Source organism: Equus przewalskii, chromosome 8, assembly GCF_037783145.1.
Source record: "Equus przewalskii isolate Varuska chromosome 8, EquPr2, whole genome shotgun sequence".
In the NCBI taxonomy this organism is placed as follows: domain Eukaryota; kingdom Metazoa; phylum Chordata; class Mammalia; order Perissodactyla; family Equidae; genus Equus; species Equus przewalskii.
In genome coordinates, this window is record NC_091838.1 from 58504449 (window position 1) to 58532032 (window position 27584).

The 27584-nt window shown below is 32.6% G+C and overlaps 1 protein-coding gene across 7 annotated transcripts in view; it reads right to left on the bottom strand.

The window, feature by feature from the left end:
* The window catches only part of CSMD3 (CUB and Sushi multiple domains 3), a 1172992-nt gene that overhangs the window by 657635 nt on the left and 487773 nt on the right, over positions 1 to 27584 (bottom strand). For 4 of the 7 annotated variants that reach the window (XM_070630871.1, XM_070630869.1, XM_070630875.1 and 1 more), the window contains 2 exons: positions 22331 to 22408; positions 15184 to 15271 (listed from right to left, as the gene is read on the bottom strand). In XM_070630871.1, coding sequence (XP_070486972.1) covers positions 15184 to 15271; positions 22331 to 22408 — 166 coding nt within the window. The remainder of the gene's footprint in view (positions 1 to 15183; positions 15272 to 22330; positions 22409 to 27584) is intronic. The other 3 variants (XM_070630870.1, XM_070630876.1, XM_070630874.1) reach the window with 1 other exon arrangement.

Genomic DNA, 27584 nt, shown 5'->3' on the forward strand with positions numbered 1-27584 from the left:
CAGAAACTATGTGGGGTAATTCATCACCATAAAAATAAGGTTGGAAGATAAATCTGGCAAGATTGAATATATTTCAAGGTGTTTTGAATACCAAAATTGAGTAGTGTGTGTATAAGAAGGCCACAGGAAAGCTCTGTTGGTGTTTGATTTGGTAAAACACATTATTACAGATGTTATTTGGATGACCAATGTGACAATAGCACACACACAAATGAATAGGGGAAGAATCTGAAGCTAGTAAAGCTGACATTGCAATTATCTAAAACCATAAAAATAAAGGATGAGCTAGGATGGGGGCCATGGAAATGGAGATGGAGGAACTGTTCTTATCTGTCGAAAAAGTTATGTCTCAGTAATTGAAATATCTCTTTTCCCTCTCTCTAAACTTCTCATTCTCAGAGATTACTGCCATGCTAAGAGAATTAAAAAAAACAAAAAACTAAAACTAAAGGTTCAAGGTTGTTATACTAACATTGCAGAGAAGTATTTTAATAATACATTATAGTTAAAATAACCTATATATGTGTGCTTATATATACATATCACTGAGTTCAAAATATAATATAAAATCACTTGTATGTCTTTAGTTTTCATTTTTAATAGACTTTGTTTTTTACAGCAATTTCAGGATTATAGAAAAAATGCACAGAAAGTACACAGGGTTCCCATCCTCTCCTTCCCTATAACATACACACACAATTTCTTCTCTTATTAACATCTTGCATTACTAGGGTACATTTGTTACAAATAGATGAACCAAACTCATATTGATATATTTTATTAATTAAAGTCCCTATTTTATATTAGGGTTCATTCTTTGTATTCTATGGGTTTTGACAAATGCGTAATATTATATATTCACCATTATGGTGTCATACACATTTCGCTGTCCTAAACGTGTCTTGTGCACCACCTATTCATTCCTCAACCTCCTCCCCGTGAACCCCTGGCAACCAAGGATCTTTTTAACTATCTCTATGGTTTTGTCTTTTCCAGAATATCATATAAGTGCAATCATACACTATGTAGCCTTTGCAGACTGGCATCTTAGACATAGTAATATATATCTATTTAAGGTTTCTTCATCTCTTCTCAGAGCTTGCTAACATTTTTTTTTTTTTTATCATTGAATAATACTCCATTGTATAAATCTACCACAGTAGCCTATCAATTTAAATACTGATGTGGTTGCAATTCACATCTCGGATGGTTTCAACTTTTGGCAATTATGAATAAAACTTCTATAAACAATCACACGCAGGATTTTGTGTGGACATAAGTTTTCAACTCATTTGGGTAAATACCAAGAAGTGAGAATGGTGGATTGAATCTTAAGAAACTGTCAGGATGTCCTCCAAAGTGGCTTTACAATTTTGCATTCTCACTAAAAATAAATGAGTTTCTGTTGCTCCGCTTCCTAACCAGTTTTTGGTATTGTCAGTGTTTTGGACTTTGACCATTCTGATAGCTGTGTAGTGGTATCTAATACATATGATGATGAGTATTTTTTCATATGCTTATTTGCTATCTTGAATATCTTCTTTGGTGATATGTCTATTCAGATCTTTTGTCTATTGTGTAACTGGATTGTTTGCTTACTTACTGTTGATTTAAAAGTTTTTTGGATACAAGTACTTTACCAAATATGTGATTTGCAAATATTTTCTACCAGTCTTTAGCTTGTCCATTTTTTTCCTCTGACAGTGTCTTTTGCAGATCAGAAGTTTTCATTTTAATGAAGTCAAACCTATGAATTTTTTTCTTTCATGGATTGTGCTTTCAGTGTGATATCCAAAATATTACCTAACTCATGGTCACTAGAACGTCCCCTATATTAGCTTCTAGAACTCTTATAGTTTTGCATCTTACATTTAGATTTATGACCCAGGTAGAGTTAATTTTTTGTGATGTTTAAGGTCTGTGTCTAGGTTCACTCTTTTGCATGTGCAAGTTCAGTTGTTCCAGGACCATTTTTTAAAAACGACAATCTTTTCTGCATTGAATTGCCTTTGCTCCTCTACCAAAGATCAGTATTTGTGTATGCTTTGTGACTATATTTGTGTATGTTCCTGAGCTATCTATTCTGTTCTTTTGATCTATTTGTTTAATTTTTGCCAATACCAAACAGTTTTGATCACTGTAGCTTTATGGCAAGCCTTCAAGTCAGGTAGTGTCAGTCCTCTGACTTTGTTCTTCTTCAGTATTGTGTAGGCTATTCTGAGTCTTTTGTCTTTCTATATAAACATTAGAATTATTTTGTTGATGCACACAAAATAATATGCTTGGATTTTGATTGGGATCATACTGAACCTATAGCTCAAGTTGCAATGATCTGACATCTTACTAATATTGTCTGCCTATCCATGAACATGGAATATCTCTCCATTGATTTCGATCTTTGATTTCTTTAATCAGAATTTTGTATTTTGTAGTTTTCCTCATATAGATCTTGTAAATATTTTGTTATATTTATGCCTAAGTGTTTCTTTCTTTCCTTCTTTCTATTTAGGTGCTAATGTAAATGGTATCGTGTTTTTAATTTCAAATTCCACTTGTTCATTGCTGGTATATGAGAAAGCAATTACCTTTTTTATATTAAACTTGTATCTTGCAACCTTGCTATAATCACTTACTAGTTCCAGAAGTTTATTTGTCGTTTCTTTGGAATTTTCTACATAGACAATCATATAATCTGCAAAAAAAAGATAGTTTTATTTCTTCCTTCCAAATCTGTAGTCTTTTATTTTATTTTCATGTCTTATTGTATTAGCTAGCACTTTTCATGATATTAAATAGAAGTAGTGAGAGGGGACATCGTTGTTTTGTTGTCAATCTTAGGGGGAAAGTTTCTCCCCAATAAGTATCACATTAGCTGTAGGTAGGTTTGTTGTATATGTTCTTCATCAAGTTGTTGAAGTTCTCCTCCCTCCCTAGTTTTCTGAGAGTGTTAGATTTTGTCAAATGTTTTTTCTGTATCTGTTGCTACAGTGATACGATATGATGTTCTTTTTTTGCCTATTTATGAGACAAACTGTGTTAACTGAGTTTTGAATATCGAACCAGCCTGTGTTCATGGATCAAATCCCACTTGGTCATGGTGCATAATTCTTTTTATATATTGTTGGATGTAATTTTCTGATCTTTTGTCAAAAATTTTTGCACCTATGTTCACTGGAGATATTGATCTGTAATTTTCCTTCCTAGTAATGTCTTTGTTTTGGGGATTAGGGTAATGCTGGCCTCATAAAATGCATGAGGAAGTGTTCCTTCTGTTTCTACTATCTGGAAGAGATTGTAGAGAATTGATATCATGTCTTCTTTAAATGTCTAATAAACTTCACCAATGAATCATTTTGGGCCTTATGCTTTCTGTTTTGGAAGACTTAATTATTAATTCAATTTCATTAATAGTTATAGATATATTCAGATGATTTGTTTCTCTTTGTGTGAGTTTTCACCAGATTGTGTCTTTCAAGGAATTCATCCATAAAACCTAAGTTGTCAAATTTGTAGGCACAGAGTTGCTAATAGCATTTTTTAATTATCCTTTCAACATCCATGGATTGTGTCCCTCACTTCTCTTTCTTTTTCTCTCTCTCTCTTTCTCTCTCTCTCTCCCTCTCTCACTCCCTTCCTTCCTCCTCCCCTCTCTCTTTGGTTAGCCTGCCTAGAGATATCAATTTCATTGATCTTTTCAAAGAACTAGATTCTGGTTTTAGTAATTTTATCTATCAATTTCCTGTTTTCAATTTCATTTATTTCTGCTCTAATTTTTACTGTTATTGTCCTTACTTTGTATTTAATTTGCTCCTCTCTGTCAAGTATTGCATAATTTTTTAAAGTGACATTTTTTCTGTAGCATTTATTAAAATATTCTGAAAATAATTTTCATATATACATTGCAAAGTAAAACTAAAGGACAATACATTATACTTACTTAGTGTTGTGTCTTGAAAGTGCTTTATATATTTTAAATCTTGAATGATTAGTGATTTCTTAAATTTCTTAAGATCCTTTTTTGCTAAAAGAACAAATAATTATTGAGTGGCTACTATTTGTCTCTCAGTGTAGTGGATGCTGTACCAAACAAAGACCATGCTCTGCTAAAGCCGATACTCCAGTGGGACTTGACAGAAAACATAAAAATAAGCACATACATATATATTGCATCAGCAGTGATAAGTGCTATAAAAAATAGTGTAAGGTAAAGGAATAGAGAAGATAGTCATTTTATATAGGGTGGAAGGTGACATATGAGAAGTGACCTGCTTCAAATTTCAAGGCAGTTCTACCTAGTTTTTGCAATGTTCAGTGAAGTAAAAAAAATTTTAAAAAACGCAAACAAAACTTTTAAAAATGTACCTTAATTGTATTCTCTCTCTCTTAGCCTCCAAGTTTTCAGACTATAGGACACTAGCATTTTGATTCTAATCAATTTATTTATACATTTTTATTGATAGTTTTGGAGGTTTATTGATTGTATTGAGTGATGTTACACTGAAGCCTTGAAGCCTGAAGGACTCATCAACGAGTTTATTGAAGTATTGCAAATCTGAGCTAAAAGAATGGAAGTGGCAATGGAAACAAGTTTGGAATAGAAATACTTCAAAAAAAAAAAAAGTGGTGCTTGGTGCTGTAATCAACCGTTCCTACTTGCCTGTCTGCCCCTCATGCCAACTCAACCCCTGGCACTGAGCAATTACTACTAAGTTTTAAGCCTGGTTTACTGGGAAATGGTGTTTCCAATTTAAAAGAATTGGAAGCCACCCTACTACCTAAATAACTTTTGTCTGTTATGGAGAAAATAGCATTGCACTTGAAAATAAGACCTGAGTTCTGGTCCAATGTGCAAGAATTACTCCTCATAAACCTCATGCCAATACTTTCAGGGACAGCCAATAGATTAACAATGGTGATTGGGAAATCTTGATAAATTGTCTTGATAGATTTTTTTTAAGGTATAAATAACAACAACAAAAAAGGATATATCCTTAACAGCTGAGAAGTCAATATTAAAAAGTTGTTTTATATTTACCTTTATGCATATGTGTGTCATTATCTTAGAAGCAATGCTAATTTGGCATAAAGATTAAAGAAGCACAAAGACCTATGGATCAGTTCTAAATCAATGTGACACACAGAGTTTCATGTTCTGTTATTAGAATTATTTATTTATTTGTTATTCATTTAATTTTATTTCTACGGTAAGGACCTTACCAATTTTTCATACTTACAGATGCAATAAGACGTTTTTCACAGTTTTGCGTTTCTTGGGAAAATGATTATTTGTGGAGAAGTATGTTAATAAATGAGACATTTCCTGTTGTCTGAGTTTTAGGTGAAGCCCCAAGGCTGATAATAAATGAGGTTATGTGCTCACACATTCTAAAAGATGGGTTTTAGAACATTTGCATAGAATTTGTTAAGCATAAAATATACATATATATTTATAAATATTTATAAAATATATATTTTATATATATATATATATATATATATTATATATATATATATGATCCAGGATCATTAGAATAACACATGGCCTATCATGAGGAAGGATGTATCAGAAGATGTGAGGATACCAATTAATGGAGAATTTGTAGACTACTTCAGTAGACTTCTAACTAAAATCCATATTTTCTACAATCTATCTATCTAAAACATAAAGCATGATCTACTGAAAAGATAAATTGGATCAAGTCATTCTCTTACAACTCTTTACAGCTTCCCATAATACATAGATGACCTAAATGAGTGAAGTAGCCTAGGGGTGACCATGGTGAACCAGAGAGAACTTGCTCTGCCTAACAGGAGCAGCTATTAACTGTATCCAACAGATGTAAACCATGAAGGTACTTTGGTTTCAGGTGCCAAATCTAACAAGGGAATACAAAAATCTTGTGTATGTGTGTGTGTGTGTGTGTGTGTGTGTGTGTGTATGTGTGTGTAAAATCTCCTGATTTTTAAATGTTGGCTCCTATTTTTTAAAAACAGTGTGCTTGGGACTGGCCTGGTGGCATAATAGTTTAGTTCATGTGCTCCACTTTGGCAGCCTAGGGTTTGCAGATTTGAAACCCAGGCGTGGACTTCACACTGCTCATCCAGCCATGGCGTGGCAGCATCCCACATAAAACAGAGGAAGATTGGCACAGATGTTAGCTCAGCAACAATCTTCCTCAAGCAAAAAAAGAGGAAGACTGGCAACGGATGTTGGTTCAGGGTCAGTCTTCCTCACCAAAAAAAAAAAAAAAAAATTACTGTCTGCTTAAAACAAAACATATCTTCAGTTCATATTGGCCTGGACAGCTGCCAATTTGCTTCTTCTGCAGAAGAGATCTGGTTTCTCTTTGCCTCCTCAACTTCATTCTATGCTTTTCTGATGTTTCCATTCTATAATTTAGACTCACTGATCTTTATTTTCCTGGAACAGTTCATCAAGGTCTTCCTCAATGTGAGGCGTTCCCTGTAGGCTAGATGCATAAAAGTTTTCCATTATCAATGATAGTGGGACCTTCTTAAATTGAGTGGGTTTCCCATCCTGACTTCTTTATTCTCTCTCATAGAGCCTTGTTATTTTATATTATTTTCTGACTTCACAGTACTTTTCCAAATTTGTGATTATATCTGGATGTGCTCATTTGTTTATTGTCTTTTCTGCATTTCAATTCTAAGAACTATTGGGGAGCATGTACTATGTCTGCTTTTTGTTTATTTGTTCCTAGAACAAGGCCAGGCACATAATAGGAAAACAACATATGTAGATAATGAATGTGTAAATGTTCTTCTCTGGATTTCCCTTCCTCTCTGTACCAGATTCTCATGATCCTTCAAGACCTAGCTCAATGTTATCTTTTTGTGACTCTTATCTTTTAGCCTCCAAGTATAGCATACCTCCTTTGTGCGTCTACAACATTTCACACATTCTTAAATTCTAACAACTGTATTACAACTTAGTTTGACTGTGAGCCTCTGGATGCCTAACGTCTATCACAGTGCTTGAATCATGATTGCAAGAGGATCTTAGGGTGAAATCCACTACACTTGAAGGTAATTTAATTCACTATATTACTATTGTTTTAAGTCTATTTTCAATAAACCATATATTTTTTAAATAAAAGGGCAAAGTAAGCATTAATAATTATTATTCTATATATCATATAATACTACAATAGCACCTAGCATTAGTTGAGTACTTACTTTGTCTCAAGCTCTGTGATTACTACCCATGCATGTATTATCTCACATAATCTTCTTCTCAATCTTCTGAGATAAGTATTATTATCCTCATTTTTAGGTCTGAGGAAACCAACTCTTAGAGACGACAAGATAGTTTATGGCAAGGATGGGATGTGAATGAAGTTTGCTTGACTTCAAAGCATAATGTGCTAGAATGATTAAAAGGACAATATTTTTTTAAAGATTGGCACCTGAACTAACAACTGTTGCCAATCTTCTTTTTCTTTCTGCTTTTTCTCCCCAAGCCCCACCAGTACATAGCTGTATATTTTAGTTATGGATGCTTCTAGTTGTGGAGTGTGTGACACTACCTCAGCATGGCCTGATGAGTGGCACCACGTCTGTGCCCAGGCTCCAAACCACCTAAACCCTGGGCCACCGAAGTGGAGCATGCAAACCTAACCACTCAGCTATGGGGCTGGCCCCAAAAGGACAAGTTTTGAAATCAGAAGGTAATAAGTTCAAATTCCAGTTCAATCAAATTATTAGCTGGGTAAACAGAGCTTCAGTTTTGTCTTATAAAGTGGGTAAAAAATAATAAATACCATATAAGACTTCATAATAAAGAAAGAAGACATATTAAAAAAAAAAACACAGTAAATTGCTTACCACTTTGCAGTCTATAAAATATCATTTTTAATTATTGAGGCTGAGAGGTCTGGTTGAGTCTTAATAAAGTCACTCAGTTTATTAAGATCAGAGTGTGACTAGATGCCAGATCTTTTGAATTTCTTTCTAATGTGCTTCTTCAAACATTATTATCTATATTAATTATGGGGCTTGATGAGAGAGTGACATTGTCATCATGGTGGAGTGAGCTCTTCCCTAAGTCTCTCTCCCACAAGATACAAAGAAAAGGACATTCATAAACCAACAGAGGACATTCACAGAACAAAATAGACATCTCAAAGATCCACAGAGCCATACATCTGAAGGTAGGGGTGCTGGACATCTCCCCTCCCCGGGGAGGCAGTGGAAGGAGATAAGGGGATCTCCTCTCCCTCCTGAGAAGCAGCAATCTAGTGCAGCAGCCAGCGCACAACCTGGAGAGGAGAAGGGGGAAGCCATCCCTCTGCAAGAACAGAAGTTCACAGCCTGTGGGAATGCTGAGGCATTTAGCAATTGACTAAGGCAATTGCTGAGGCAATTAGCAATCACAGGGGCATCCACACCAAACTGAGCAGCCCAGGCAAGCAGACAGTGAGTGCAGAGCAGGGTTCACAGGATCATGTATGTGAAAGAAAGCACCCCTCCTTACCACCTGGCATACCAGCTTGGCCAGTCAGCAAGAGCAGGGGATCCCCGCCAGAGCATCTGCACATATCTGTGTAAAGCAGCAATGGCCAGTGGGTAAATGCAGATGGGCCATGTTGGCACAGCTTCCAATGGACAGGCATATTGCCAGGGCTTACAGAGGGCTCAGAAAACACAGCTCCTGCTGCCCCCACACCCAGTGGTGGCAGGTGGAATCTGCAACCAAATACTACCACTATGCGATGGCAAAAATCCAGCCCATCAAATAGCATGAAGAAGTATATTAACACTCCAGAGAAGAAAGAAAATGACAAGTACTCAGAAATCAATCATGAAATCATAGAAATTTACAATCTAAATGACAGAAAATTCAAAATAGTTATCATAAAGAAACTCAATGAGGTACAAGAAAACTCAGAAAGATAGTTTAATGATCTCAGGAATAAAATTAATGAACATACGGAATTCTTCGCAAAAGAGATGAAACTACAAAAAAAAAAAAAACCACTCAGAAATGTTGGAGATGAAAGTGCAATGATAATGTGTTTAAGAATAAAAACACAATGAAGATGAAAAACAAAAAGATAAAGAAGTCCTTACAAAACAGAACTGATATTATGGAGGGCAGAATCAGTAATTTACAGGACAGAAACACAGAAATGTTTCAGAAGGAGGAGGAGAGAGAACTAAGACTAAACAGAAATGAAGAAATTCTTCAAGAAATATCCGACTCAATTAGAAACGCAATATAAGGATTAAAGGTATTCCAGTGGGAGAAGAAAGGGAGAAAGGAGCAGAGAACTTGTTCAAAGAAATAAGAGCTGAGAACTTCCCAAACCTGAAGTAGGAGCAGCAATTATAGGTAAATGAAGCTAATAGAACTTCTAATTACATCAAAGTAAAAAGATCTTCTCCAAGGCATATATTAGTAAAACTGGCAAAAGTCAATGGCAAAGAAAAAATATTAAGGGCATCAAAGCAGAAGAAACTAACTTACAAAAGAACCCCTATCTGTCTCACAGCAGAAACCTCATAGCCTTGGAGAGAGTGGAAAGATGTATTCAAAATTCTGAAAGACAAAAACTTTCAGCCAAGAATAGTCTATCCAGTGAAACTATCCTTCAGATATGATGGAGAAACAAAAGCTTTCTCAGATAGACAAAAGCTGAGGTAGTTCATTGCCAGAAGACACTACCTACAAGAAATGATCAAGAAGGCCCTAATACTTGAAAGAAAAATAAAAGAAAGGGTTTACAAAGCCTTAAGATAGGAGATAAACAGACAAAATCAAAAAGTTGGAGCTGTCTATCAGAACAGATTAGCAAAAACTTAATTACAAATTAAAGATATAGGGAAGGAAAGCATCAAAAATAACTAAAATCACTTCATTTTAATCACAAACTCACAACAGAAAACACAATAAGTGGTGACAACAATAACTTAGGGAAGAGGAAAGGGATGAAACCTGCTTAGACTATGGAAATAAGAGGCTATCAGAAAATGGACTATCTCATCTACAAGATCTTTTATACAAACCTCATGGTAACCACTAAACAAAAAATAAGAACAGAGACACAAATAATAAATAAAGAGAAAACCATCATAGAGAAATACCAAATTGAACTAGCATCCCAAAATATACAGGACAAGAAACAAGGGAAATACAGGACAACCAAAAGCAAGTGATAAAATGGATTATTGAGCCCTCATATATCAATAATCACTATAAAGGTAAATGGATTGAATTCTCCACTCAAAAGACACAGAGTTGTTGGATGAATGAAAAAACAAGACCCAATAATATGCTGCCTTCCAGGAAACACATCTCAGCTCCAAAGACAAACACAGGCTCAGAGTGAAGGGATGGAAGACAATACTCCAAGCTAATAGCAAACATGAGAAAGCAGGTGTTGTCAAACTTATATCAGACAAAGAAGACTTCAAGATAAAAAAGGCAATGAGAGACAAAGAGTGGCAGTATATAGTGACAAAATGCACGCTCCACCAAGAGAACATAACACCTATAAATACATATCCACCTAATACGGAGCACCAAAGCACATAAAGCAACTATTAATACACTTAAAAAGAGAAATTAACAGTGACATAATAATAGTAGGGGACCTCAACACCCCACTTACATCAATGGATAGCTCATCTAGACAGAAAGTTAGCATAGAGATAGTGGAATTAAATGACAAACTAGACCAGAGGGACTTAATAGATATATAAAGAATGTTCCATCTGAAATCAGCAGAATACACATTCTTTGCAAGCACACTTGGAACATTCTCAAAGATAGACCACGTGTTGGGAAACAGGCAAGCCTCAACAAATTGAAGAATATGAAAATCATATCAAGCATCTTGCACTGAAACTAGAAATCCACTACAAGAAAAAAGCTGGGAAAGTGACAAATATGTGGAGGTCAAACATCATGCTACTGAACAACCAATGGATCAATGAAGAAATTAAAGGAGAAATCAAAAAATATCTGGACACAAATGAAATTGAACATATACCATACCAATTTATCTGGGATGCAGCAAAAGCAATCCTAAGAGGGAAATTCATAGCAATACATACCTGCTTTAACAAACAAGAAAAATCTCAAATAACTGATCTTAAACTATACCTAACAGAACCAGAAAAAGAAGAACAAACAAAGCCCTCAGCAGAAGGAGAGAACTCATAAAAATTAGAGCAGAAATCAATGAAATTGAAACCAGAAAAACAGCAGAAAGGATCAATGAAACTAAGAGCTGGTTCTTTGAGAAGATAAACAAAATTGACAAACTCTTAGCCAGACTCACTAAGAAAAAAAGAGAGAAGGCTCAAATAAATAAAATTATAAATGAAAGAGGAGAAATGACAATGGATAACACAGAAATACAAAGGATTAAGAAAATACTATGAAAAACTATTCCAACAAATTGTACAATCTAGAAGAAACGGATAAATTCTCAGACTCATACAGCCTCCCAAAACTGAATCATGAAGAAATAGAGAATCTTAATAGACCAATCACAAGCAAAGAGCTTGAAACAGTAATCCAAAACCTTCCAAAAAATAAAAGTCCAGGACCAAATGGCTTCCCAGGAGAATTCTACCAAACATTCAAAGAAGATTTAATACCTATCCTTCTCAAACTATTCCAAAAAATTGAAGAACATGGTACACTTCCTAACTCATTCTACAATGCCAACATCACCCTGAACCCAAAGCCATACAAGGACAATACAAAGAAGGAAAATTACAGGCCAATATGGCTGATGCAAAAAATCTCAACAAAATCTTGGCAAACTAAATACACCAATACATTAAAATGATCATACACCATGACCAACTGGGAATGCAGGAATCGTTCAACATCTGCAAATCAATTAATGTGATACACCACATTAGCAAAATGAGGAATAAAAGCCACATGATAATCTCAATAGATGCAGAGAAAGCATTTGAAAAGATCCAACATGCATTTATAAAATCTCTAAATAAAATGGGTATATAAGGAAAGTAGTTCAACATAATAAAGGCCATACATGACAAAGCTAAAGCCAAGATCATACTCACTGGGGAAAAACTGAAAGCCATCCCTTTGAGAACAGGAACAAGATGAGGGCACCCACTCTCACCACTCTTGAAAATTCAACATAGTACAGAACGTTTTGACCAGAGCAATTAGGCAAGAAAAGGAAATAAATGGTATCCACGTTGGCAAGGAAGAAGTGAAACTCTATTTGCCAATGACATGATTCTATATATAGAAAACCCTAAGAATCCATTGGAAAACTATTAAAAATAATCAACAACTAGAGCAAAGTTGCAGGGTACAAAATCAGCTTACAAAAATCAGTTGCATTTCTATACTTTAATAATGAACTATCAGAAAGAGAAGTCAAGAACAGAACCCCATTTACAATCTCAACAAAAAGAATAAAATATCTAGGAATAAATTTAATCAATGAAGTGAAAGACCTATACAATGAAAACTACAAGACATTATTGAAAGAAATCAATGATGACATAAAGAAATGGATTGATATTCCATGTACATGGATTGGAAGAATAAACATAATTAAAACATCCATACTACCTAAAGCAATCTACAGAGTCAATGTAATCCCGATCAGAAGCCCATTGAGATTCTTCACAGAAATAGAACAAACTATCCTAAAATTTATATGGGGCAAGAAAAGATCCTGAATAGCTAAAGCAATCCTGAGAAAAAAGAACAAAGCTTGAGGCATCACAATCCCTGACTTCAAAATATACTACAAAACTATAGCAACCAAAACAGCATGGTACTGGTACAAAAACAGACATGCAGATCAATGGAACAGCATTGACAGCCCAGAAATAAAACTACACATCTACAGACAGCTATACTTTGACAAAGGAGCCCAGAACATACAAAGGAGAAAGCAAAGTCTCTTCAATAAATGGTGTTGGCAAAACTGGAGAGCCACATGCAAAAGAATGAAAGACCATTATCTTTAGACCATTAGACCACTGCTTTTAGACAAGTAGACCATTACCTTTCACCATTCACAAAAGTTAACTCAAAATGGATTACAGACTCGAAGGTAGGACATGAAACCATAAAACTCTTACAAGAAAATATAGGCAGTACACTCTTTGACAATGGTCTTAGAAGGATCTTTTTGAATATCATGTCTACTTGGGCAAAGGAAACAAAAGCAAAAATAAACAAATGTGACTTCATCAGACTAAAGAGTTTCTGCAAGGCAAAGGAAACCAGGAATAAAAGGAAAAGACAACCCACAAATTAGGAGAAAGTATTTGCAAATCATATACCTGACAAGGGGTTAATCTCCAAAATATGTAAAGAACTCACACATCTCAACAAAAAAACCCAAACAACCCCATCGATAAATGGGCAGAGGATATGAACAGATATTTTTGCAAAGAAGATATACACATGACCAACAGGTACAAGAAAAGATGTTCTACATCACTAACCATCAGAGAAATGCAAATCAAAACTACACTGAGATATCACCTTACACCTGTTAGAATGGCTATAATTACCAATAGAAGAAATAAACGTTAGAGAGAATGTGGAGAAAAGGGAACCCTCAAATACTACTGATGTGAATGCAAACTGGTGCAGGCACTATGGAAAGCAGAATGGAGATATCTCAAAAAGTTAAAAATAGAAATATCATATGACTCAGCTATCCCACTATTGTGTATCTATCCAAAGAACTTGAAATCAACAATTCAAAGAGACTTATGCACCCCTGTGTTCACTGTAGCATTATTCACAATAGCCAAGATGTGGAAGCAACCCACATGCCCATCAACAGATGAATGGATAAAGACGTGGTATATATATACAATGGAATACTACTCAGCCCTAAAAAAGGACAAAATTGTCCCACTTGAAACAACATGGATGGAACTTGAGGCTATTATGTTAAGCTAAATAAGCCAGACAGAAACAGACAAACACTGCATGATTTCTCTCATATGTGGAAGATAAGCATGTGGACAAAGAGAACAGACTAGTGGTTACCAGAGGGGAAGGGGGTTGGGAGGTGGGCATAAGGGGTAAAGGGACACATATATATAATAATGTACAACTGAAATTTCACAATGTTGTAAACTATTATGACCTCAACAAAATAATTTTAAAAATTACGAGGATGGTTAAATAAAGATCTGCAAAATGTTTAGAAAATTACGATATTATTCATGTTGAAATAATATTATTGTTTTCTACTCCAAGTATAGCAAATATAACTTTAAGTCATCTTTAAAGATACATGGGGATAAAATTTCTGTATGTCTCTATTTTAAGAACTATCTTTTTTCTTTATAGGAATATTATTTAGAGTATCATTCATACTTTATACAAATAATATAAAGAAGATCGTCAATGTGTGGTGTGTGTAACTATAACCATTATCAATATATTTTTTTAAATTTAATATATCATGGATACTTTGTAAAAATAAGTATTTGTGAATGTTAACTAAATTATCATTTAGTATTTATAGGATCTTTTGTATCTTTCATTTGTAAAATGCTACAACCAAAGGAGTACTGAAAATTCAAGGTTTTTAAAAAATATTTGACAGTTATGCAAATTAATGGCTACCATAGTATACTTCATACATTCTCTAGGTTGTTGTAAACAATTTCAAATTAATAAAATAAATATTAATTTTAAGATGGACATAAAACATATTCAAGCTATGGTTAGATCTAAAAAATACATACAAAATGTTTATAGAACATTTGCAGGAAGGTTTCACAGACGGTACCTCATTTGAAACTCATCATTATATGTGGTCAATTTGATTTACATGTTACAGAATATGAAACTCAGGCAGATAGGATTGAGTGATTTACCCAAGATCAGACAAGTAATAAGCAGAAGAATTTGAATTCAAACTCATGTCTTTCAAATCTAAATCCGATGATTTTTTACTTAGTACTTGACAAGAAATTAATCAAACTCCAAAAAAAGTCCTAATAAAGTTGATGTTATTTAATTAGCTACTCTAAGATAATAAAATATTATTAATAGTAACACATCAATGGAAACTAGCTGCCATGGTTTTAAGTCATCAAGTCTTCATCTCCATATTATTAGCTATTTGTAAAATTTTAATTAAAATACACTTTAACAAACTATATAATGAAATCAACAATTTAAAACATTACCTAAAGTCTGATCCAATTCTCTTTCCATTTTCTGGTTCTCCTGGATCTGGGCATAAATTGGAAGCTGTTTTAATACCTCCCTCATTTACTGTAACAAAAGGAAAGAAGAAGTAAAACATATATGATTAGAAAATCAAGGATGATACTAATTTAAAAATTTACAGAAAATATAGTCTTGTGTTTTGTTATTATAATCATTATAGTTTAAATATAGGAAGTTAAAATATAACTTTAAAACCCAATAATGAAGACAAAAACATTTTTTTACTTGTGTACCTATAGAAAAATAAGTTTGATGTTCATATTCAATGACATCTTATTCTGAATATTAAGAAATTAACAATTAAAGTTTATTATTAATTACTATCAAGCTGTGAAATCTCTGGCAATGCATTCCCAGGATATCAATGCCAGAGTTTCCATTAATTATTAATGGCAGTAAATAAGTCACTACCAGTTATGACAGTGTAATTTGGGTACCTGTTATTTTTAAAGTTGCAATAGAAAAATAAGACACTATGGAAAAACTTTAAGGTTATTAGCACTTCTTATTTGGCGTATAATAAAGCAATTCTGCCTGCCAATGTCAAAGTAAAACTATGGTACAAACTACCAAGCATGTCATTGAATTATGATATAATACTGAAAAACCAAGACAATGGCTTTACCCTCTAGCAATTTCTATGACTATGTTTTACTTAGCCATTGTACATATTTTCAGCAGTTTCTTTAGAACACCTAGTCAATGAAAGATTTATAAATACTTTCAGTGAATGTGGTCATCCCCAGTAAATATGTAAATCCCCAAGATACATCTTTTTAATAGGAAGATTTTTAAACCAGATAGTTCTGAAATACCTGAGTGATACTGTCTCATAAATTCAATCTTAGAAGGAAGTGAAGGATAACTTATTTTGCTCTTCATCAACTTATCTGCTTTTTTTAAGAAAAGAACCATACCTGGGTAGAGACTCCAGAGAGGAAAAAATCTAAACCTTGCAATGGTTCTCATCCTACTCTGTGGATTGGAATCACCTGTGGAGCTTTCACGAAAGAAGAAAGATGCCAATTTCTACCTCTAAATATTCTAATGTAATTACCCTAGGGTGGGACCCCCGGCATCAGTGTTGTTGCTTGTTTTGTTTTTGCTTTTTTTTAATAATCCTTAAAGTGATTCTAACATAAAGTCAACATTGAGAACCACTGGATCCCTGCATCATTTACTTCAGATTGGTCAACATGTTCAAACTGATTTGTCAGATAGCACATGACGGACCAACAGTCATGACTCTGGTAAAGTTGTCATATTTTCAATTAGATATGAAATTTTGCATTTGTGTCCTTCATTCCATAAAAATCAGTTTCCTAAACAGTTCCAACAATAACCTTATTGCCAACTTTATTACATATTCATTGATCCATGCAAAGCATGTGATGTTTTTGCATTTTTTGCCTTGCTGACTTGGTTTGTAATTCCTCTTTACTATTCTGTGGGCTTTTTGGGCCACTCTCTTACTTTGCCTGATATCACATATGGTGGACAATTAAATCACAGTTCTCCGTATTTCATATTTCCCTCATGGCTTGAAAAATTACTTCTTTGCTAACAACCTCCAAGCTATATTTTTTCATCTTTTCCATGCTCCTTTCTTGTTCCTTCAATGACCTACTAGATAATCCCACCCAAATTCCCATTGTCCTCTCATCTGCATGCTCTCAGCTAATCACTGATGTTTTTGTGATTCCGTTATCATTCACTCTGATCCACCTTGAGTACTAGAGGAGGACTAAACTTCTTCAAACAATTTTTATTACCGTTGAAATCTTCTATGATTTTAGATTTCTAGTATATCAGTTATATTTCCCACTACTCCCCAAGATGCATCCATAACTCAAGTCCAACAGATTCTGCATTGTTCTGCAATTTTACTGGCTAGCCATGCTCACTCCATGTTTTATTTCTGTTTTCTCCATGTCTCCCCGTTTTCCCTTTCTTCCAGTTTAGCTATCAAAAGCCTATCTAATTTTCAAGACTCAGTCAAATCTCCTTTTTGCAAAAGATAATCATTCATTTTCTTCCACATTATTCTATTTTCTCTTTTTATATAACATGGGCAATTTTATATTTATTTTTTAAACTGTTTTAGCATATTATAAAGAGTAGTACATATTATTAAATTTTAACATGGGATAAAGATAAAGAAAGGAGGTAGCATGACCAAGGTTTACCTATTTTATTATCTTATAATGTATAACACAGATTATAGGTTAATCTAGAAGTGGTCTGTCTTTGAATACAATACAAATATATATTATAAAATAAAAAAATAAAAAATTCATGTTTTTCCATTTCATCATCATCATTGCCTCAAAAAGTAAACCTAGATTATTATGAATTTTAACAATAGCTAACACGTACATAGTACTATGTGTCAGGGACTTTTCTACATCATTTACATGGATGAACTCACTGAATCTTCACAACAATCTTAAGGGTAGTTCCTATTATTAACCACTTCCTACAAGTGAAGAAACTGAGGCATGGAGAGGTTAAAAAATGTTCCCAAAGTCACATTGCTAGTTAGTGCCTTAGTCTAGGTTTAAACCTTGACAGACTGATTCAAGAAATTCTAATCTCAACCTGTGAGCCCTACATTCTGTCCAGAAAGCTCAGCAAGGCAAAATGGCATCACTAATTAAAATTAAAAACACTTTTCCAAACATTTTATCTTAAAGTGTAGAGCATATTTATAATTTTTACCGTTTTTACTTAATCCCATTTCCTACTATTTTAATCGTCAAACGATTTTCATCTATTTGGAAGTGTCCTTTAAACCACTGTTTTTGGACATCTGCAATGGGAGAAAGACTTCCTAATTTAAAATGTAAAGATAACAGGAGAGCTTCTGCATGATACATGTATTTACTTAATGTTCTTTAATTAAAAACATTCAAAATAAAGAATAAAGTATATAGTCTCTTCTCTGATATTTAGATAGTTCATAATTTCCCACAGCTAGTGATGCCAAGACATTCAAATAAAGTTAGTATTCATTCAATCAGCTGCTTTCACTACATAATGCCATTCCAGCAACCGGACAGACATCACTTTTATTTCTTTTATTTTGAATAGCAACTTGCAGAGTGGTGAGAACATGAATGTTCTTTAAAAGTTTAATTACCTGGACAAGGGTGCTGCCTTTTGAAGAGAGCATCACTATGGAGAATACTCTTTTTGCTCTGATCGTTAAGGATATTTTATTATTATTATTATTATTATCTACGCAACAGGAGTCCCTTTCCCCACAAAGCAGTGGAAAAAAGAGAGAGGGCAGAATTTATAGGATTTTAAAAATTGAATGAATTGCCATTTCTTATAACATTGAAGTGTCTTTAGTATATGCATTTATAAAACATGCTACAGGAATCTTAATTTACCCTATTATTGTATGTTCTAGCTTGAAAACACTATAAAATTAGCCAACATCAAAATATAATATTGTTAGTATAACCAAGTTTTCTGAGGCTTTTGCTTTTATATAGCACATAATCTACTCTAAAAGTAAAACATGTAGATTTTCACTAAAAATCATCTCTACATGACCTCATCTAGCTGGTTACATTGCTATCTTTCTTAGATTTTTTTATATTAGATTTTAAAATCTTTTTCCACGTTATAAAATACAGTGCTTTTGGATCCTGTTTTGAACTCAAACATCATTGATGTTGACAGAATGTTATTTCATACTAACTTTATATTCCACAGAGTTGCCTCTTAACTCATTTAGCGTCCCAATAAAATATTGGATCCTTGCCAGCTGAGACTGTATTTTACTCACTCTTTTACCTTTTTAGCCTAGCATGCTGCTGCCATGGAGTAGTCCAAATAGAATTGTGGACTGAATGGATAATATGAATAAAGGAAAGTATGAATTTGAAGACAAAATTTAAAAAAATCAATACATTATGGGAAACTCTCAGTTTCTTTATAATTCCACTTTAATATTCTAGAATAGACTAGTAGAAAAGTTGGCAAGACAACTAGTTCACTAAGTTCAACACATTTTAAAATATAAAAACTTGTTTATTTATATAAAACTTGCTTAAAACCTTGTTTAAAATATAAAAACCAATTGCTCCCCATAAACACTACTGCAGTTTCCTGAATCTCCTGTTAATTTGTTTCTTAGATAAACTTTAAAGCTGCTGTTGAGGGTAGACATGCTTTAGCAATGCGTGTAGTTCACGCCCTCCACACTTATGCTCACTTCTGGCAGTTCCAGTAATAGAACCGACTGGTTCTTTTTTCAAAGAACACAAGCTTTATTTCTTCATTTTTTCATTTGAAAGGTAAATGTCAGATAAAATGGTCTAATTTTAAAATTAATTGACCCTGTGTTAAATCAATGATATCAAAGAGAAGACCTAAATGCTTACTTGATAATAGACATATAATAATGATAAAAATTAAAACAATATAACTCTTTTCTATAGACAACTATAGAGAATATATTCTTAACACTAGATATTAAATATTTGAAAAAAATATAATAAAATTAAATTTAAAATAATGGCTTGTTATTTTGTGACTATAAAAAAATTTGTGAAAATAATTTGTGTCAGTTGAAGTGGTACTATTTATTTTCAAAACTAAAAACAAAAAGGTACAAGAGTATTTTTTATCTTTTACATAAATGTAATGGATAAATGCAAATTTTGTTTTAAAATTATGAAGTAAACTAACATTTTTTGCTTCATGATTAACTATTTTTGATTCATTAACTTTTCTCCTGACGATTTTAAAGCAAATATTCTTTAAATAAATATTTTTAAAAATTCAATTTTTTTTTCCCACAGATATACTATTATGTCTAAATTCCTTTTCTTGTTCACCCTATAGCCCCTATATAAGAAAAATGAAAGTAATATATTTGTACACTCAGGCAATATACCAAGTATAGAGAGTAACATATGTCTCAATGCTATGATACAAATTAGATATTTTAGTATAAAGACCCTGAATTTCCCAGGACACCTGAAAGTCTGAAGCATGCAGCATACTAAATAACATCTGTGTAGCAAAAATAAGGAAAGAGTGCAACAGCCATAGCTTATAAATTTCTACCTAGAACTCCAAAATACGTATATTGGCAAGACAAAAACATTAGGAAAAAAGGTAGTAAACCTAATAGTTAAGTCTGCAAACATTTAACTTTTATTTCATGCTGCAGGATGAAGTTTAACGTGTCAGAATAATTTCATCTGACAACTTTTTTCTTCATATTTTCTATTATAGGAAAATGTCTTTCTCTCCAAAATGTATCAAACAATTAATATATGAAAATAATACTGCAGCATTATTTTTTTTTTAAAACAGACAGTATCAATATTGAAAATACGTTCTCAACTCAAAAAATAAAACAAGAAATCATAATTATAGAGCTAAATACTTTGAAATGAACTGTTTAGTGCTTTCCAAATGGGTAACCCAATTTGATCAATGATTTACTATTGATATCTCCTAATTTTGCTTTAGTATTCTCAAATCTAACAAAATGTAAAAATCATATTTTAAAATATTTGATAACATATAGGTTCAAATTTCTTTCTTGATAATTGATGTAACTGCTCAATTTGTGTCATTTACTGTTTTTTATATATAACAAGTCAATACACATGTAAGTAAAATCCTTTTCTGATATAACTACAATGAATGAATGATTTTTTTTTTAAAGATTGACACCTGAGCTAACATCTGCTGTCAATCTTTTATTTTTTCTTCTTCTTATTTTTTTTCTCCCCAAAGCCCCCCAGTACATAGTTGTATATTCTAGTTGTAGGTCCTGCTGGTTGTGCTATGTGGGACAACACCTCAGCACGGCCTGATGAGCAGTGCCATGTCCCCACCCAGGATCCGAACCTGTGAATATCTGGGCCGCCGAAGTGGAGACTGCAAACTTAACCACTCAGCCAAGGAGCCACCCTTATAATGAATGATTTTTGCTAAATAATTATAAACTCATTTCATTAGAGGATTTTGAATTGAATAAAAATAATGATGCTAAAAATATACTCTTGTTAAAAAAAATAATGTTATTTACAATAATCTTATTTACTGTCAATATGTCATTTTAGAAGTCAGATGTATCATGAATGGATTCTTTCAAAATTTATAACATGTATCTGTATGAACAGTAAGGTAGGGAATTTCTACAAATTGCTGTTGATTTATACTACAAAAATGCATAGCTCTCCAGAGACTTGACTTTATGTTCATTTATGATAATACAGATGAATGCTCTAATTCAGTGATTCTTAATCTGAGATTCATGGATGAACTTCAGAAGATCTCTAAATCCCTGAATGTTAAGTAAAATTGTGTATTGGGGCTGCATATAAGTATATTTATATTTCAGGCCATTGCATGAGATTTTCAAAAGAAAACAAAAAAGGACTATAGACTTAAGGGGTTTGGATAAATTAACTCAAATTTTTTCCTTAAAAAATAATTATGGGGAAATTTAGATATGTTCAAACAAAAATTCCTACAAGAAACCATGAATTTCATTCTTCTTTTCTCTTTATTTTATTTTTTGAGGAAGATCAGCCTTGAGCTAACATCTGTTGCCAATCCTTTTTTGTTTGTTTGTTTGTTTTTTGCTGAGGAAGATTGGTCCTGAGCTAAGATCTGTGCCCATCTTCCTCTATTTTTTATATGCAGGATGCCTGCCACAGCACGGGTTCATGAGTGGTGTGTAGGTCTGCACCCAGGATCCAAACCAGCGAACCCTGGGCTGCCAAAGTGGAGTGTGTGAACTTAACTGCTATGCCACCAGGCTGGCCTCATACTCATCTTTTTAAATCTCACATCCTAGAATCACAAAACTAGAATGTTAACACACTAGATCAAAAGTTTCTTTTACATTTTCAAGCAATCTGAGCTTGGGAGCTTATCACATTAATCGATTAACTCAATACGCATTTAAATACCAGAAAATATTGAATAATAATCATGCATGTTATATAGATATTAATGCAGTTAATTTGGTAAATACACAAACATTTTTATAAAACATACACAAACAACACAGACAGCACAAACTTCACTCTTGCACTAGAGAAAGTAACAAAAAAGGAGTACACTCACAGATAGAAAACTTGTTGCTGTTGTCTTTCCCTGGAAACAATTTAAATCCTCTAGATTTAAAATCTATGGCCTTTTTCACTAGTTAAGAAAACAAACAAAAACATGTATCAGGATATACAATTTTAAATGAAATTCAAGTTAACAAATTTTGTTAGCATGGAATTATGCAAGTTAAAGAAACTGCTTTCTTAAGCCTGATACAGAGTATCCAGAATAAAATAAAAAAGAAGAAATAGCAATATAATCACTAAGTAATAAAATACCAAGCAGTAAAGAAGGATTTTAAGTGTTCTTTAGGGAGAATCCTGCATATACGTATAGATATTTTTTAATATTATCCAAGTTTTTATATAAGAGCAAAAAACTAACATTTATCATACCACTTGAATTCATCAAAGTTTGTGGAATAAATTAAACTAGAAAATAAAAATATTGAGACATTATAAAAGTGGGAAGAATTTAATGAACTTGGTTTTTAAAATAAACTATTTTTTAGGTAATTTAGCCTAACTGAAATGTTAGGGCACATTTAAGAAAGTGGCATGATTGTAAAAACTTAAAATACATTTTAGTATTTCTGCCAATAATCATTTCCTTTCATAATCATTACTTTTGACGCTATGATTGATGTCAGTCCATATCATACAAAATTTATGAAAGTGAATTACAACTATTTAGAGTTCACCTAAAATACCTTGCTACTATTTTTGCTATTATGGTATATTTCATTGTGCACTATATTAAAATAGATATGACTGGATTTGCCCAAAAAGCAAATATAAATTCAACAAAGTTACTTGAAATATTTTTAAAACATTTTTTCAAGTATTTTCAATGAAGGAAAAGAATTATTTCCATTTAAGTATAAATTATTTGATTAACTATGGTTGCTTTGTATTTGTGAAAGTGATAAACGTAGTTCAGGAGACTTTAAATTTTTAATGACATCAAGGTAATCAAAGAAAATCTTTTTAATTGAAACCCCACTAATTAAAAAATGTCATACAATCTGATCTGAGACCCAAATTATTTTCTTTGGAAAACACCAACATGAACAAGAATGCAAAGGATATATTTAACTTCCTCAATTATAATTTAGAATTTTTTACATATTGCTTTTTATGAGGTTTATAGGTAGGGATGATAGCCTGAAACAGTAGGCAATCAGGTTTTGTTCATGCCATGAATTTGAAAAAAGAAAAACAAATTTTTGTTCAAAAGTTTAAGATGATCATTTCACTAATTCTGACATTTTGCCCAATTAGTTCAAATTATGCATATTTTATTGGTTTTGAAACATTTTAAGGTGATTTTTGTGTTTTTTTTTTCTTGTTAATACCTTCAAAAGTAGAAAAGTAGAGATAGGGTCTGATGGTTTACTGGAATATATAGTTATGAACTATCTATACATACTACACATAAAAAAAGAGGAAAATGATCAGTGGAGTAGGATTTAAGAGATCTGATTCTTAGCAATTATGAGTTGGTCCTTTCTCTTAAAATAAGAAGCTGGGACTACATAACTGCTCAGTCTCTTCATAGTTCTGAGATTCTTTATCTGTGCTCCTTTATTTACAGTGAAAGAATGACTACATCTCTCTCAAGTTATTCTCTTTGTTGTAATTCTCTTCCACATCCCCACCCCAATGGTAAGCTAAAGTTTAGTTCTGCTGAAGTATTCAACTACTCTAAATTTAGTTCCGCCACTTGTGAATTTTCCTGCTATCTTAAAATTCTTTTAAACCAAATTTGCATTTTGTATTTTGAGGAATAATTCTAGATTCTCCCAATCCAAACATGAACTAGAAGCAGGAATTCTACCTCTACTTTTCTCCTCATTTTAAGATTTGACTTTAAGTATTACAAATAAGTCTGAATATTCCATTGTAGTTTTAACATAAATCTCTTAAAGGATAAAGAAAAAATAAATGAAAAGATTATAAACACAAAGGAGAAAACTGAAGAAGAAGAAAAGTCCAAAGGGTCAAAAAGCTCAGTTCTATAATGTTAGTAGGAATAAGGATGATGAGAACTATGGAAGGGGTGTGTGTGTGTGTGTGCCTTTGGAGAAAGGGCAGGTTTATGTAACATGCTTGTAACATTGTATCTGAACTTGATTATTTGGTTGGATGAGGTCAAGGACAAACCTAGCTAAGAAACTGTCACCTCAGACCAAGGAGTTCTAAATAGCTTCCTGGTTCTAAAGGGACCTAAGCCTTTTTTTTTTTAAGCATCTATTTGTAAATTTAAATTGAAGGAAAGAAACCTAAATATTTTGAAAGTACAATAATTGTAATACAGATGCAGAAGATGGAAGGCCAAGAGAATATCCATTTTAGAAGATAAAAAGGGTGAATGGATCATAATATAAAATTTAACTTCACAAAAAAACTTTAAAATATGTTAAATAGTAAACACATACTTTAGATCTTTTTATAATTTCAACAGAAAGAACACAGATTGTATATTTCTTTATGAATAAATTGAAAAGACAAATAGTGCAAATACCAATTGAAAGACCCTGCTCTAAACCTAAATGTTAAATCTCAAGTATACCATAAAAATATAAACTTGCAAATTTATTAAAATATTATATATTACAAGGTATATGCATTAAATACCACATGCCATCAAGTAATAGTGCTTCTAGTGGCCACATTTAACTTACCTGATCTTTTTTCTTTTTTTTGCTGAGGAAGAGTTACCCTGAGCTAACATCTGTTGCCAATCTTGCCCTTTTTTTTGGCTTTGAGGAAAATTAGCCCTGAGCTAACATCTGTGCCAATCTTCCTCTATTTTGTAAGCAGGTCACCACAACATGGCTGGCGAATGGTGTAGGTCTGCGCCCAGGATCCAAATTGCAGGCCGCCGAAGTGGAGCACACCCAACTTAACCACTGCACCACAGGGCTGGCCCAAAATCTGATCTTTTTAACAAGTATATTTCAGTAATAAGCATGTAAAGCTCATTTCATCATGGAGATAAGTTAAAATATGCTGTGGCCTTTTGTACAGGTTAAGGAAATATCAAAAGTGTGTTGTTTGTGTCAATTCATTCTACTGTACTGTGAGCTTCTCAAAGGCAGGAATAGTATTTTAACTCATGTGGTACTTGTTGTACGAGTCTATGATTGAATGAATAAATGCAATATTGTAAATTCTGGCTCATTTAATTAAAGACATTTTGTTGGGACAATTTCCTTTATTAATTATGAATTAGAAAAGGAGGAAGTAATAGGGGAATAAACGTTCAAAATGAAGTACTTTCACGTGTAAAACTGACTATTTTTAAATACATAAAAACTATGCATGCTCTAATAAATTTTTAACAAATTTCACTATATGCAAGACATGTAGACACAAGCACAAAGATCCATTTCCTCTGTTTTCTTCTGCTTTTCACATGCTAAACAATTTTTCTTTCTTTTTATTGCTATTTACTGCTTTTTCAGTTTAACCTAAAAAAATATTTTTTTTTCGCATAATGGAAATATTATATAATATGGGAAAGGTCTGGTAGAAAAGACTATATTAGGCCAACAACAAAATCCATCTTTGTTTAATTGTAAGCCCTGGACACTAGGAAAACCATTTGTTTCTGTAATCTTTGTTAAAGTAGTTTTAAACCACTGTAGGGAATTATCATGACAGTATTTTCCAGATCAATCATTGTTGTGTTACCTTCAACATCAATTTGAATTCTAAAATGCATTTAAAAACTTACACAAAAACGATCGTGACTGATGTTACTTAAACCTCATCTAACTTCCATGTTAATCAGCTAAAGTCACTTATTTGAAATTAAGTTATAACATATATAACTTAACTATATTATAACTTAAAGTGCACATATACGGATAAAGAGTTTGACTTTATTTCAAATATCAACATTTTCTTTGTGGAAAATGGCATAAGACTTTATTTTTATGTTAGAGAATCTTTGTTAGTGTAACCTGCGAACATGTGGTATTACTGGAAGAAAATAGGTTGGGAGGTAGTATATTTAGTGTTGCTACCAGTCTTTAACATTATGGAAACCGATCATATTACACAGAGGTGATAGAGGAAATTCAACTGTCAGTTGGAGGTTTGGAAGAGACCTTTAAATAGTCCCTCTATCAATGAGCTTCTAAAACTTAAAGTCATAAAACATCTCCTGGCTTCAAGTTCCTTATTTGAAAATTGATCGACTCTTCACTACATAATCTCAAAAGTCATATACCCCCAAGTTTTTATTCTATTTCGTTGCTATGGATATACAGTGAAAATCTGTTATTTTACAGAACATTTATCTTTGAAAAAGAAGAAACAGACATGTTCAGTATTAGTGAATGGAACATTTTTTCATTGGAAAAAAAAATTGCTTCAGATTTGTATGGAACTCTTGTAGAACGATGGCCTTATCTATTAAATGTTACCAGAACAATCAGAAATCCCCTTCATTTTCTTAGATTGTATTCTAACACAATAATAAAGATAAAACAAATGCAATATTTTGTTTATTATCTTAATCTTCCAAATTTGTAGTATTTATTTTGATAATTTATCTTGCAAGTGGCAGTAGCTGCATTATTGAGATTTAATCAGATTATGATAACTTCTGAAAAGGAAAATAATTTCTTCTGAGAAAGTAAGTCCTGTATCTTATTCATTTTTTGGTGTTTATTTTTGCTCATTTTAACTTTTTAAATGTACAATAATGTCTTTCACTTTTTTGTGCTGTGTTTAATATCATGATACCTGGAAGTATAATTCCTACTTTTTATTTTGAATTAATTAATTATTACCTTTACTTTTTCCTTATACTCAATAAATAAACTATACTAATAAGAAAATAACTACCTTTAGTTTTGGTTTTGGTTATTAAAACTAATGTATATGTGTGTGTGAATTAGTTTTTGAGAATATGGCACATCTCACTATTGACAGTAGATTCATTTACGTGGGTACTAAGAAATATAATCAATCACTGACTAGGAATTTTATTCCAGGTCAGGACTGTGTTAAAATACAGTGTGTGATTTGTGGCATTTTTCTCACTGGACTAGGATCTGGGAGACCTGTGTTCTGGTCCCATAAGACATAGGACAAGTTGTTTAACGTCTCTATTCATTTCTAAGAGATTCATTCAACTATTCTTAAGTATTTAGGTATAGAATTAGATGAAAAGAAGAAGGAAAGACTAATGTAATCAGAATTCTCAATTCTATCTCAAAGATTAAAATGGGATTAGAGATTATGAGAGTTGGTTTTGT